General features: G+C 41.5%; 1 protein-coding gene across 3 annotated transcripts in view; it reads left to right on the plus strand.

Annotated features, from left to right (window-relative positions):
• Window positions 1-15,068, plus strand: part of LOC102569487 (ABC-type organic anion transporter ABCA8) — a 46,276-nt gene that overhangs the window by 16,951 nt on the left and 14,257 nt on the right. For 2 of the 3 annotated variants that reach the window (XM_059732019.1, XM_019494256.2), the window contains exons 12-25: window positions 548-606; window positions 1,229-1,339; window positions 1,447-1,622; window positions 2,594-2,713; window positions 3,642-3,780; window positions 4,569-4,659; window positions 6,248-6,387; window positions 7,844-7,960; window positions 8,824-9,040; window positions 9,985-10,160; window positions 10,687-10,814; window positions 12,036-12,173; window positions 13,813-13,923; window positions 14,876-15,046. In XM_059732019.1, the coding sequence (XP_059588002.1) occupies window positions 548-606; window positions 1,229-1,339; window positions 1,447-1,622; window positions 2,594-2,713; window positions 3,642-3,780; window positions 4,569-4,659; window positions 6,248-6,387; window positions 7,844-7,960; window positions 8,824-9,040; window positions 9,985-10,160; window positions 10,687-10,814; window positions 12,036-12,173; window positions 13,813-13,923; window positions 14,876-15,046 (1,894 nt within the window). The remainder of the gene's footprint in view (window positions 1-547; window positions 607-1,228; window positions 1,340-1,446; window positions 1,623-2,593; window positions 2,714-3,641; window positions 3,781-4,568; window positions 4,660-6,247; window positions 6,388-7,843; window positions 7,961-8,823; window positions 9,041-9,984; window positions 10,161-10,686; window positions 10,815-12,035; window positions 12,174-13,812; window positions 13,924-14,875; window positions 15,047-15,068) is intronic. The other variant, XM_059732020.1, reaches the window with a different exon arrangement.

Below are 15,068 nucleotides of genomic sequence, written 5' to 3' on the forward strand. Positions count from 1 at the left end.
GCTATTGTGCTCTTTATCAGTTTTGCCTTCGTCAGTTTTCTCGGTTGTCTTCTTCAAAGGTTGTTTTCATTTCACTAAGGAAAAGGTAGAGAGTTAGTTAGAAATGAAAGTAAGAACCAGGTTAAAGTACTCAAAAAGGAAAGAAGTAAGATAACCTGCATATTTGGCTTAATGTTGAAAACTTTCTTGAAAAATAACAGCAGCAAAGGCTGAAAGAAGCCACATGCATTTTACCAGAAGTCTATCTGGAACATGATGCCCAGCACCTCCAAAGGCAGAAGGGCAAGATCATTACAACACATTCAGACTTCTCTATATGAGAAGGTTCACCTCCTTGGGTCTTGCACAAGGTGTAGATAGCTACTCTGTGAAAGGTTGGGGCAGGACATTACTAAGACAGAATGAAATGTGTCCTGCTGCCTGTGGGAATGGAGGGACAAGGTTCAAGGCAATGAAGAATCAGATCCTTAGGTATCAGTAAAGGACCCCTGAGAAACTAACTTGCTGTGTTGCAATATTAACAATAACTTCTTTATCCTTCCTTTAGGCTCTGCAATATTAAAAAAACATATGGAAAGAAGGAGAAGCAAGTAGAAGCGTTGGGAGGTACAAACGTTTCTGAAGCATTTGTTGCTGTTTTACCTACAAATGAATTAAATACATTCTGGAATATTAAGGCTTTTTTGTTGTTGTTTTTTTTTATTTATTTTGAGAAGATGCATCCAAGTTCTGCTTTCACAAGCTTACAAAGGCAATGCAGATATTTTCATTGGGGCACTTAATCCCTGCTACATTTCCAACAATATGTAAAAATATTGAAATCATATGATCAAATTAAAACAATTACATTTGTCATAATTGCTGAATGAATATCTCAAAACATGATTGATGAAACTGATGCTTGCTTGTTCAGTTTTTAGGGGCTGTTTGTGCCTCCTAAAAGTAAAAGGGAGCATACATTGTTCTAGGAGAAGTGAAATCATCTTTTTTAAAGTGTCAGTATTTTTTCTTCCTTTCTCTGCAGTGCCCCTTTCCAGTATACACAAAATATCATACAACTGGATAGGACCCGCAATCCTAACGCACAACTCGTTTGTGTAGTTCTGACATTGCCTATGTCAACTTTGGCCAAAATGATATTTCTTGGCAAGGGTCACAAAGAGACACACAGAGACTTAACTTCCTTTACTAACCCTTTTTCTAACAGGGTGTTGTGTGTTTATTTTAGGTTTGTCCTTAAACATTTATGAAGGCCAGATCACTGCATTACTTGGTCACAGTGGAGCTGGAAAAACTACATTGCTAAATGTGCTTAGTGGACTCACTGAAGCTTCGGAGGGTATGATGATATGCTGTCAACCGAGGGGTGGAATGGGCTTGATTTCAACTCTGTTGGGGGGTATGAACAAAGGACTCATCTGATGTTTGTGTCTGTTTATGCTGCAGGTTCTGCCACCATATTTAGCCACCGATTGTCTGAAGTGAGAGACAAGGATAGAATCAAAGAAAGAATCGGGTTCTGTCCACAATTCAATCTCCAGTTTGAAGCTTTAACAGTGAAAGAAAATTTGCGGGTTTTTGCTGGAATCAAAGGGATCCTGTCCAGTGAGACAGAGCGTGAGGTGAGTGCTTCTTCACTGGAGAAGAGCCTTGACTGCACGGCAGCACTGGAGAACGTGCCTTTGAAAATCTAATTTAATTGTGTAATGTAAAAATATGGTGACACCCTGAGTATCAACAGCGCTTAGGATGTGTCTGAAAATTGATGCCAATTTCTTTGGAAAATCCTACTAGGTGCATCCTTAGGCACTGAAATGCGTTTTAAATTTTCACACTGTATTCATTTCCAGGCTGGCATATTTATCCCAGTGAGCAGAGTTTGGTTAGATCTACAGTTCAGGTTTATAAAGATATCCTAGGTGCAGGGGGTCCTGAAGTGCAAGGCTTGGTAGAACCTTTGATAAAACGACTGACTATTCCTTATTGTGTCTTTCCTCATTTATATGGCTTTGGCACAAAGGGGCTACTCATAGCATCAAACAAAAAAGGAGGGCCCTGCTCAAGTAGCTTGCAGTGCAGTTTTCAAGAAGTATCCATGTGCTATGGATGTAGAAAGACATCTAATAAGATTTTTGTGAAGGCTCCAATGCCTGATCTGGCTTCTTTCCTATTACTCTCTCTTTTTTTTTTAAAATCTCATGTACCCTTTTTTGTCTTTACTAAACATTAGACCCCATTTCTTACTTCCCTCTATGGTAATGCCATGGTAGTAACCAAGGGCAGCAAGGGAAAGAGTAAAGATTATTTCATTATCATCTCTATGTGGTTTGCAATCAGGGATGAGATATATGCACCTAAGATAAGCAGCATGAAGCATTGGTTTGTATGCATATTGAAATATAGATCATTTCTACAGCTTCCTTTGTTTTCCATCTCTGATTGCTGATGAAACCACTCCCAGCATGCTGCCAACTGATGTGTGAGATGTCTAACCATTGCAGTGATATGTAACGGTGACCTAGAAGCTGATATTGAAATAGTGACATCAGGAAGTGAAACTAATACTTGTCATTTATTTTGTGCATATTTCTAGGTGAAAAATGTCTTAACACAGTTGGATATGATCCATATACAGGACAAACAAGCAGATAAAATAAGCAGTGGACAAAAAAGGAGCTTATCTCTTGGTATTGCCATGTTGGGAAATCCACAGGTAAAAATGAAGAATGCAAGTGCAACTAAGGGATGTGTGCATGTGCGTGGTGTGTGTGCATGCGTGCATGCATGTTTATTTTATATAAAGGCATGGCATTCAGAAGATTTATGTATGTACTAACTGTGAGTGTTCCTGTGACTACAGTAACATTGCTCAACGGGGTAAAAATTAGGCACAGGGGTGACGCATAGGGGTGCACGTGGATACACATGTACCCCCTGAGTGTGGCAGTGCACCCCCTATAAAAAGGCGCCGCCTGCAAATGGTCGCTGACCTCTGGTTGGTGCTCGCAACCCTTCCACCCCTGCCACCGACAGCGCCGGTGGCATCTGCAGGAGCTCTGTACTTATGGCCGCCGCGCTCCTGCTGCTGACAGCGCAGCCTGGCCCCCCACAGCTGCCAGGGGCATGTGTCATTCATGATTAGGCGTATAAGTCTTTGTGGGATCAAATCCTGTGTATGTATGACAAGTTTTTACATGTCTTCCACTCAATATCTTGAGTTCAGGAAAAATAGCTGAAAATGTCTAATTTTTTTTTTCCCCCCAAAAATACGGACTACATTCAAGTTTAGGAAGCAAAGAATATGGAAGCAAAAGCAATAACCTGTTTAATGCATACAGGTTATCTCCAGGACAAAAAATATTAGGCAAATAGATAGAAATGCTGATAAGACTTATTTGATAAGACTTAACTATCAAAATACCCTAAAAAGAAAGTTCAGAGGCTGAAACTGTAAATATCCATACATAAACCAAGAACTCATCATTCCAATTGTATCCATTTGCTCTATCAACAAACATACAAAAATCATGAATTTGGCTTCGAGGCATGGACCTTCGTACACAGCAACCCACTTTGTCAGATGTTTTACAATTATAAGACTTGGCAGCACTGCACATGTCCGCTTTGATTCCTCGTTGCAGGTTCTGCTGTTAGATGAGCCAACTGCTGGGATGGATCTCTCTTCCAGGTATCAGGTGTGGAACCTGCTGAAAGACGGTAAAGCTGGTCGAGTGACTCTGTTCAGTACACAGTTTATGGATGAGGCTGATATCCTGGCAGGTAAGCACTGCCTTTCTCACTGTGGTAGAGTAAGAGCTTAAAAGCAGTGTTTTTCTGCTGAATTGAGCTGAGTGCATTGGGTTCTTATTTGGAATTAGAGTTTTACAATGACGTTTTGGCCCCATTGAATCAAGGGCAGATTTGCCAGCGACTTCAACAAAGCTTGGATTTCACTGTCACCGCTTTCGATAAATGCTGTGGCTCAGTAAGGACTGCAAATTCAACCCTCTGAACTAAACATAAATCTTGCTGAACTTCATTGAGGCAATTCAGAGCTTTCATTCTCATTTACCAAAGAGTGAGGCTGCTCTGTGTCCAAGACTACCATAAATTGGTGCTGTTTAATTATGTGAAACAATGTCTGTCTGAAACTTGGTATTTTTCCTGGTGTGTATGCCTTTTTCAACTAAGAGAATTTTAAGTCAGTTGTATCAGACCACATCAGCTTGGATATGTAGGTATAATTCTAAAAAATCATGTACTACAAATGGGGTTGTCTTACATTTTCTCCAGGTACACCCTGCATCCATCTCTCTTAATTTGTTTTTCAAACCTACTTCTACATTTAATCTTTCCTAAACTATTTACTTCACCTAAAATCTTGGCCTGCCAACCCTCCTCTGAACTGTTGTCCTATGATGTGTAACAAATCATTTGATAAGCATTCTACATAGGCTGACTTGACACTCTTCTTCAGACTCTCAGTTTTATTCCTGGCCTGATTTAAAAAATGCCTTTTAACGAGTGAACTCTGAAGCATAAATTCTTGTGTATTTCTTCCTCTTTAGACCGCAAGGCCTTTATCTCTCATGGGAAGCTAAAATGTGTTGGTTCATCTCTGTTTTTGAAGAAAAAATGGGGGATCGGTTATCACTTAAGGTATTATTATTATTATTGTTATTGCAAATGCTTATCACGTTCGATTTAGATCTCAGTGGCAACTGAAGAATTACTTTAGTCCTACCAGGTAACATCTGAGAATTTACATGTAAAATGCTTCCTAAAGTAACTGAATAGAAGTGATGATAAAAAATTCCAAAAATATTTAACAGATACTTAAAGCATCTGTCAACTCTTAAAAAATAGAGCTGTTTATTGATTTTTATTTTTATTTTTTTAAAGATTGCACAAAGTTTTCTATTCCTTTTCTTCACAATCAAATGGAGGTCTTTCAGTGCCCCTCAGGGGAATGAGAGGGAGGTTTCTCTTCCCAGAACCAACGCATGGTTCAAACAATGCCTTGGGATCTGAAGAGACTCAAAACTCTGCTCTCTCAGTTAAAATGGTTTGGGACTTAGACTGTTTCAGCAGCTGCATGATAATGATCCTTGTACTTACTCTTCCCCCACAGTAAATGGAAGGAAACCCCAGGAGGACTTGTCCCTGACTGAAAGAAAATTAATAACCGTGGTATATTTTAAAATCATTGTGCATTGTTTTAGTCCATACCTAGAACTTGGCAATCTCACATCCCAGAGGAGTACCCTAACTATTTGGTAGTGTGAAGTGATGCCTTTTTCTCCTTTTATCCAGAAGTTCTACCCTGGACTTGACAAACCTTCACCTAAAATTTTAATTGAGTCCTTCACCAGCTCTATTGAGCACATACAATCTCTGTTTGCCATTATGATAAGCGATGTACTTTTGTAGTTAATTTTTATCCTGGCGTCCTCTGATCTAATACTTAAGATATTCAGATTCCACTTGCAGCCAGTTCTGTTATTCTCTTTATTCTGCTGTAGTCCAAGAACCCCAACAGTGAATACTGCTAGAAAGTGGACGCTTCTGGCTGTCCGTCTTTAAAGCTGTTTCCTTTTGGTGCCTGATCCTTCCAGTCCTGAGAGCCTCATGTGAGGTGCTGAGTACTTAGCTCTCTTTCCTAACCACCACCTCTGATGCCTTATCTGATGTATGAGGTATAGTTGACAACCAATCCTGTCACCCTAACTTATCTACACGGAGACCAATTCTGCACTAACCTTTCACATCAATATGTTTAGCAGGCACTGAGAACAGCTTTGAAGTGCCATACACCCAAATAAGACAGGCTAAGAAATTACTGCCTCAGTAGGCTCATGTATGAATTTTCAGCTCACTTAATCTCTCTGGCCTTAGTACACACAAGAAGGGGTTTGTGCAAGGCAGCTCCTGTTTGAGAGTAGGATGCGTAGAAAGTGTAAGGTAGAGGGAATAGTGTGCAGTAGTGAGTATACTGCAAATTTACTCCCTGACTTCCTGGGTATTAATTTCTCCAAGCAGAAAAGTCCTATTAAAAACAATAAAATAAAACCGTGTTTTTGAAGTTCTGTTAAAATAACATCTTCAGGAAAAGATATTATTCTTGAATACGGACTGAAAGACCACTGATTTTTTTTTTTTTTTTTTGCTTTCTTAGTGTTCTACAATATATAGAAAAGTACACTTTACTAATTAAAAGGTTAATCATTTGCTTCTTAAACATCAACAGGATGCATACCAGTGAGCTCTGCCACTCGGAGGAGATGACCTCCTTGGTCAAAGAGTACATCCCTAATGCCACATTCTCAGGACAGAGGGAAAATGAACTGGAATATGTTTTGCCATTAGAAACAGTGGATACATTTCCAGGTAATTATATTCTTAGGTGTGCAGGAATCAACAGTGCAAAGCATCAGTACATTAGTAAATATATAAAAGAAGTGTGAAGAGAGAAGTTCTGTAAGATTCCTGGACACTTTCAGGAGTTTAGCAGATGGATGAGGGAGCATTGCATCTTGAATGCCTTGCAACTTCTTAGTCTGTGTTTAAGACCAGAAGAGGCTCTTTTCTTCCACTTACAATAAGGCACATAAGGTTTCAATTTGGGCAGAAATGTTTAAGGGGGGGTTTCTGTTTTAAATGTTTAATATGGGTGGTAAGTTGACCAGCTTCCAGCATTCTACTGGAAGTTTACTTTAAATAAAACATTATAAAAAATGAGCTAAAAAGATAAATCTGGAAATTTCTGTTAAAGTGCTGTTTAAGTGGTTGCCCTATGACTAGGAAATGGGGTATAATTTTCATAGTTTCACAGTTGTTAGGGTTGGAAGGGACCTCAACAGATCATCGAGTCTGATCCCCTGCCCTGGGCAGGAAAGAACGCTGGGGTCAGATGACCCCAGCCAGGTTGCTTGTCCAGTCTCCTCTTGAAGACCCCCAAGGTAGGGGAGAGCACTACCTCCCTTGGAAGCCCATTCCAGATTCTGGCAACCCTTCCCATAAAGAAGTTTTTCCTAATGTCCAATCTAAATCTGGTGTCTGTCAATTTGTGGCCATTGTTCCTGGTTATTCAAAGGGGTGCCCTGGTAAACAACATCTCCAATTTGTTGCTGCCCTCCCCACCCTGATGAACTTGTAAATGGCCATAAGATCCCTTCTCAGCCTTCTCTTGTGGAGGCTAAAGAGATCTAGGTCCCTCAGTCTTTCCTCCTAGTGCTTACCTACAAGCTCCTAACCATACGAGTGGCCCTCCTCTGGACCCTCTCGAGGTTATCCACATCCCCCTTGAAGTGCGGCGCCCAGAATTGGACGCAGTACTCTAATTGTGGCCTGACCAATACCACATAGAGGAGAAGCATCACCTCTCTGGACCTGCTCTGATGCACCTGCTAATGCATGATTGTGTGAGGTTAGCTTTACTGATTACTTTGTCACATTGATGGCTCATATTCATCTTAAAGTCAACTCTGACTCCGAGATCCCTTTCTGCCACTGTGCTGCTGAGAAGATCATCCCCTAGCCTATAGGTGTGTTGGTGATTCCTTCTCCCTAGATGCAGCACTTTGCACTTGTCTTTGTTAAACTGCCTTCTATTCTTTTCTGTCCACTTTTCCAACCTGTCCAGGTCCATCTGAATTCGATCCCTTTCCACTAGTGTGTGTATTTTACCCCATAATTTTTTGTCATCCGTGAATTTTGTTCTTGGGGCACAAGTATGTACTGGGAATTACTCTGGATCTAGATCTGTGTCTCTAAGGTAAGGATTTGGCCAAGATGCATTGTTTTCTTATAAGTTCAAAGTATGCATGTTCCTTCCATCATACAGATCTGTTCTGTGGCCTAGACAATCACTCTGACCAAGGGATTATCAATTATGGAGTTACCATGACAAGTCTGGAAGACGTTTTCCTGAAACTGGAGGGAGAAGAGGCAATTGCTGAAGGTAGAATAGTGGGCCTGATCATACCATTTTCAACCATGCCTCGGAGGACTGGCCTGCTGATCATTTTCTCTGACTCGCCGATCTTTGCTAGCAGGGAGGTCCTTCATGTATTAGGTTTCAGTACAACTGGAGTTCCCAATCTGCTCCAAGTGACTCTTCTCCCTGTTCTTTACTAGTTGTCAATAGGAAGCTAACCACTGTCTCAGGTTTTAGGCTGGAGGTCTTATATGCAACTATTTCAGAAGATACATTAACATAGAAGCCAACTTTTTCCCCTTTTCAATCCTATTCCTTCTTCTGTAATTCAGTTTGTAGCATTCTCCTTAATTTTTTTTTTTTTTAACTGAGCTCTTCCACATATGAAACCACCAACATCTCCCACCATTCACAGAACGGAAGATTGTAGGAAACAGTTCATGAAATATGTTAGTTTGTTGTTATTTTTCACTGGAGAAGAGCACACTGTGCTTAAAAGTTAGCTGGATCTAATAGCACTAAGAAAATAAAATATATGTTATTCTTCAGGTGTCATTTATTATACCAGGCTTGGAATAATATAAATCTGGCAAGAAGGGAAGAAGATGGGCAGCCTGTAGAGCAGGATATGGGCAGAGTAAATGGGTACAGAAGTGTTCAAGGGAGAAGGATTTTTTGTGTGTTCATTGTCTTGTTGTTTCTGTTATATTCAAGGTTTCCTCAAGAGCACTTCTCAAATGAGGTCTCTTCCATTGTTGAAAGAAGCAGGGATGTTTCATGTGCTGTTTAGCACTGTTTAATGGTTGATACTTTTTTGCACTGACTTCTTGCTAGGGCTTCTGGTTTTACTATCTGTAGAAGAAAAGTCTTGTCATTGGTTTAACTAGGCACTAGTTCCTTGTTAGGTGATGGCATCCTCGGTGAGGAGCAGGCAGAAGAGGAAAAAGAGCCCTTTTCTGTGGATGGAGTGGAACAAAATCTGTCACTCTCAGACTTTCAAAGGACGACTGTAACCGGCATGGCTCTCTGGAGACAGCAAGTCTGTGCCATGGCAAGACTTCGCCTCTTAAGGCTGAAGAAAGCAAGCAAAACCTTCAAGTCCATGTAAGTCCCAAAGTATTTGTGACTTGTTCATGTGAAATCGGTCTGTGAGAGGACATTCCATGTACAGCTCTCCATGTGTACTGTCTCTCATCATTCAAAATAAAGGAATCATAATTGAGCATTTCTTGCAGAGCAGGTATTTGATTGGAGATATTCCTGGCCTTGAAAGCTGACCCTCAGCTGTTTAGGAAAACCTTACCTTGAAGAAAACCAATATGCAACAGTCTCTCTCTGTCTGTCTCTAAATAGCTATAGATATTTATTAAGCGGAAATCAAATGAAATGTTTCCCTTTTTGGAAACATTTCATTTGATGTCAGTTTAATACAATTCGATATTTTCTACTAAACTAATAATATAACCTCCCCCCAGGGCATTTGGGATGTTCCTTCCCCATCAGAGGAGGAGATGAGAGACTGAGCCATGAGAGTTTTTCTCTCTCTCTCTCTCTAAGACCTTCTTCCCTGTGCCTCACTGGAAGGTTTTTACCTTCACAGTATCTGCAGAAGGGGGGGGGACCCACATGTTGGAGCTAGAGAAGGGGTAATTTCCCACAACCCTGTCCACCCCACCTCACCCACCCAGGAAGAAGCTTTCAGGTTTGCCTGTGCAGTTGCCTATGATGTGGACCAGTATTAGGTGAGCATCTCATGGCATAGGCTGCCAACAACTGTCTCAGAAAAATGCATCCTAAGGAACTCAAGCACATGATGTTTCACGGGTTAAAGAAAGGCACTTCTCTGGCCCTGGGGACTTTCTTCCTGATAAATTTTAAAGGCCTGTTTTTAGAGCTTCTGAAAACAAAGTTGTGGGAATCATTTTAATTATAAGTATTAGGTACTCTTGATATTAAGATTGTTATCATGCAACTCCCCTAGCTCTGTCTGTTGGTAAAAATGGGCAAAATATCTGTCTAAACGCACTTAAAACTGTTTGTTGCTTTAGATTACTGCTATATACAATTCTTCTGTTACCTTTGATTTTGGAATTCCTCCTGATTGGCATCTGGTTTCTTCACAAGTCTTGGGAGATGTCTTCTGCTTTATATTTTCGTCCTCTTGGAATGAAGGCTGACAAGGAAAACAAGGACTACACAAGTCTTTTGATCCTTAATGAAACAGGTGAATAAAAAACAGAACCATGAGTCTGATGTGCATCTCCAGTGGTGTAACTAAGGCAGGGCCAATGGGGCAACTGCCCAAGCTGCTGACTTCGGTGGGTGGTGGGGAAGAAGGAAGTGGCAGCTGCCGGCAGCCACATAATCAGAAGTTGCCACTGCCCCTGTGCCCCAGGCACCCAGCTACATCCCTGCTCTTCTGTATGTCCTCCCCCCCCCCCACACACATCCATACGTTTCTTTTCTTTACAAGAAAATTCAACATAAAAGGAGAGGAAGGCAAGAGTATTGGAGCAATGACAGATTCTAAAGGGGATGAGCAGAGGGACAGCATGACTTGAAAGCATTGCAGGATGCTTATATTCCTTTTAAGAATGAATAAGAAGCATCGCTGTGTGTTGTGTTTTTTGAAGGCAGTGTGTATTGGGGCAGTCAAAATTTTCTTTGTCAACATAGAAAACCAACTGTAGGTGGCTCTTATTGAGGAATGACTTCCAGTGTCATGATTTCTGTTTTCACTTCCCTCTCAGGCTCCACCATTGACGACTTCATCCTCAATTTGGAGAAGCAGAATATAGCACTGGATATAACCAGCAAGGAAAATAAAATGGAGAGGTTAATGCACAATGGAGCCATAAAGGTTTCCCGTGACAACCAGGTAATAATTTCCCTTGATAAATAACCAGTGTGCTAGTGCAGATCCTGAGGAACTTCATTCAGAGGTGTTTCAGATGAATGGGTGGCTGCATGTCATGGCACAAAAATTGCCCCTTCACTCCACTGTGCTGGTAACCCATGCCAGGTTTCCAGCACATTTGAGGGCAACAGGCTCTTCACCACCCTTGTGCCAGCCCCTTACAAAAGCAGACAGGTTAGGACAGATCTGTACAAGTGCACTGAGGAATGTAGGCTGCGCCAGCAATAGGTATTGAAATGTCCTCTCTGCCTTGAAGCATTGTTGAGATCAAGAGGGTAGATTTTAACTCAAGAGTTGTCAGCTATTTGCAAACTCTAAGAAGAGATAATTTAGGAGGTTTGAAAAACTGCAAATTCATAGAATCATAGAAGTAGGGTCAGAAGGGACTGTGCAGATCTTCAGGTCTGACCCCCTGCCTGGGCAGGAAGAAAACTGGGCTCAAGTGACCCCAGCCAGGTAGGCATCGAGCCTCTTCTTGAAGACCCCCAGGGTAGGAGCCAGCACCACTTCGCTTGGAAGTTGGTTCCAGATCCTAGCCGCCCTGACTGTGAAGTAGTTCCTACGGATGTCTAATCTAAACCTACACTCCAACAACTTGTGGCCGTTATTCCTTGTTATCCCGGGGGGTGCTAGTGGAATCAAGGTCTCCCCCAACCCCTTCTGGTCCCCCCTAGTGAGTTTATAGACCGTCACCAGGTCCTCCCTCAGCCTTCTCTTGTGAAGGCTGAACAGGTTCAGGTCCCGTAGCCTCTCATTGTAGGGTCTGCCCTGCTGTCCCCTGATCACTGCCTTTCCCCAAACTCTAATTGACCTTGATATATGCAGTCTATATAACTGATGGCTTCCCCATCTCAGAGTCTCAACAGTGTCAGCAAAAGCCCTAGTACAGAGACAGTGATGCTGGGAAAATAAAGTCTATTGGTGGTGGGGTGCTGGAGAAAGGGATGATCTGAATTCTGTCAAGCCACATCTGTCACAACTAGCAAGAAACTCTGCTGATTGTAGATAGACCCTGAGGGTCATCTTTCTGGGGTGGTACAACAGCTTTCTGGTCCTTGCTCTGAGCATATTGCAAGTATATGATCTAACCCACATGATGTTGAATAATACACTTGTTTTATACTGTGAAAAGAAAAATGAACAAACTCCTTGGAAAAATCATCTTGTCTTGCTTTCCTTAAGAGCTACAACTTTACCATTCTGTGCCACTTGGAAGTAATCAACTGCTATCCTGTGCTTATGAACATCATTAGCAATGCGCTGCTGGGAGCTTCAAATTTTACTGGGCACATTCAAGTCTGGAATAGTCCATTTTTTAAGGTAAGTGTCCTAACTTCCCTGTCAGAAATGCTTCAAGTACATATTGTCTTAAAAGAATTAGCTAATGGCTCGATACATATGCAGGTTTTGAATCGGAAGCAGTTTTGTTTTTTATTTTGCAAATATATATAGGTCCTCATTCATTTTTGGTGTACGGAGAACCAGCACTGTTGGCTTCAGGCAAGCTGGCCCTGCTGACCTTAGAGATCAAAATGCCCTGCAACCCTTACCTGCTGAAATTAGTCCCTTTTATCATAGTCTGGGAAGAGATCTGCCCTGGAAGTTCATTGGCTCTTCCTCATAAATCCTTGCACCATTTCTCTTCTTGGCAAGTGCCCATGTAACCACTGGGCCTTGTAGGCAGTGAGCGTGGTGGCAACATGTAAGGTTGCAGGTACAAACAGAAGGTATGAGAGCTTCTTGCTTTCTTGGAAGTGTAGTGAGAAGGGAAGTCTTCCCCTTTCCCCCCTGCACCACTCAAGAAAGGGTTGGGAATGGAGACAATGTAGACTTAAGCCTCAGCCTGATAAGGGATGTTGGGAATATTGACGTGCCCAAGTTGCAAAAAATTCTAGTTCGCTAATTTAACATAAAATTGTATTTTCTTTTATCATACTTTGGAGGCAAGGGCATCTCTCTCCCGAGAGACTGTGCAATAAGACAGAGCTACGATACTGCACTAGGTGTCTGGGTGGGTGGCTTTTTCCTGGCATAGTTCTGCAGTCCTATAGTAAGAGGATGTGGGGTTTAGTAGGTAGCTCTGAGAAGACGTTGAGATTTCCCAGCTAGTTGGGAGGAGGACAGTGGCAACTCCAAGAAAAGGGAGCAGAATTGTTTATTTCTCTTCCAAAAATAAAGAAATGCAGTTCTTTTATTTGGTGTCTGTGGTTGCTGATTGAAGGATTGCACTCGCATGCATCAGCCTGTCCATAAATAGACCCTGAGGGTAACTGCAGCAGTCTTTGCTTATGGTTCTCTTCTGCAATGGTCCAGACCCAGATTCAATCAATATGGTTGTAGTATGACTGTGTTAGAGAGCAGTTGGCCCCCAAGCCTGGGATTTTCTAGTGGCATCTCCTGGTGGTCTGCAGATAATTCCCCTCAAATGTATTTGGGATGTCACGTATTGGACTGTCAGTACTAGGCTGTACTTCTCCAGTGGTGACATAAATATACAATTTTATTTAAGGGCTCTGGCATTTAGTCACGTAACTTAGCATTTCTTATACCAGGATCATATTTTCGACTACATCATCAGCATTCCCCTTGCTAGGGTTTTATGATGTCAGAGCCTCCCTGTTGCAGCCAACAATGAATTCCTCCTAGGTAAAAACATCTCCGCCCTGGATGACTTTCCATTTCTGATAAGGCTTTTGGACTGCTCAAACCCAGTACCAACCTCATTTTACTTATAGTTTTGGTAGACTTAGGCAAAACAGAATTTTACAACGAGATGAGGGTGCCTGACATAGAGGAGACTGCACCCAGGGGGTCCCTTTCTGTCTGATGCTCCTGTGTTTAGGCCTGCAAGAAAAACAGCTTGTGTATATCTAGTATGCTACAAACCCAGCCACGAAGAATATCTCAATATCTACAATACTGACATTTTGTTTCAAATGTTTTATCATTTATTTTCCAGATACATGACGGATTCTGGGACTATTTTGTTAATTTCTTACTTACCTATATGCTGCTTTTACTGCCTGGCTTCTTTCCTCAATTTACAATGAATCACATTCAGGATTACAAGGTAAAATCTTTGCATGGTACAAGACTTTATGTAGAAAGAAGAAAATACAGTTTGTAGGCACAGGACTAGACCAGTGGTTCTCAATCCTTTTAGACATAAGGCACTCCTTGAAAAATGTCAGCTCTTTGTTTTCATTCTTTTTTTACTACAAAAAAAATAGTATAGCAATTTTTCTGTTGCAAAGAAGTCAAAGATCACAAGGAATTCACTGTGTTAAAAACAATCTGAAATCTCTGACTTTACCTTGCACCTAACAGTGCAAGGTGTCGCCCTTGGAAGGATCTCGAGGCACCAGTTTGAGAGTCACTGTTTCTGGTGAATACTTTAAGTTAGCTGTAAATATCTTTACAGTAAACTGATGTTGAGAGAGAAGGAAAAAAGGGATGGCTGAGTGAGGATGTATGAGAAATTCACTGAGGGAGAGTTTCATTTGGTCAGGTGATTTCTGGATGTATCCATTTGGTCTGTAGTCCTTCTAGACACAGGAGGCCCATTCAGTTTAGCTTCAAGAATTCCTATCTCTGCATTTGTTTTAATAAACACTTACCAAAGCAGGAAGCCTGGTAACTTCTTAACCCATTTATATCTCAGCTAATAAAAGCTAACAGAAATGAAAATCAGTCTTTCAGAGAGTGTGATATTTCTCAGTGCATGATATTTCAGTTCTTATTCGGACAAGCTGCAGAGAGATGGGAAAAGGAAGAGACTAAAACCAGCAAAAAATTAACAGAGAACGAGAAGCAGATACACATGGACAGAGGGAAGGAGCAAGGAGAGGCAATGCAGAGAATCAAAATGAAAAGTACTTTGAATGTAGCAGAATAAGCAGGATAAGCAACATGATAGTTGTGTTATACCCTGAGCTGCTTCTAAGCACCCAGTCAGCAATGGGAGTGACTGTTTAAAAAAAAACCTCCTTAATGTCACTTTTCCTCTTGTCATGCATTCCTAGAGAAAAGCTCGGTCTCAGCTGCGTATCTCTGGGCTCTTCCCTTCAGCTTACTGGTGTGGACAGGCACTGGTGGACATTGCCTTGGCCTGGATTCTTGTCATCTCCATGTTTGGGATGTATTTTGCAATGAGCAGCGCACGTACTTGGGATGTTTCTCTCGTATTCTCTCTGGTAAATTAGATGATTTTGGTCC

Source organism: Alligator mississippiensis, chromosome 8, assembly GCF_030867095.1.
Source record: "Alligator mississippiensis isolate rAllMis1 chromosome 8, rAllMis1, whole genome shotgun sequence".
Classification (NCBI taxonomy): Eukaryota; Metazoa; Chordata; order Crocodylia; family Alligatoridae; genus Alligator; species Alligator mississippiensis.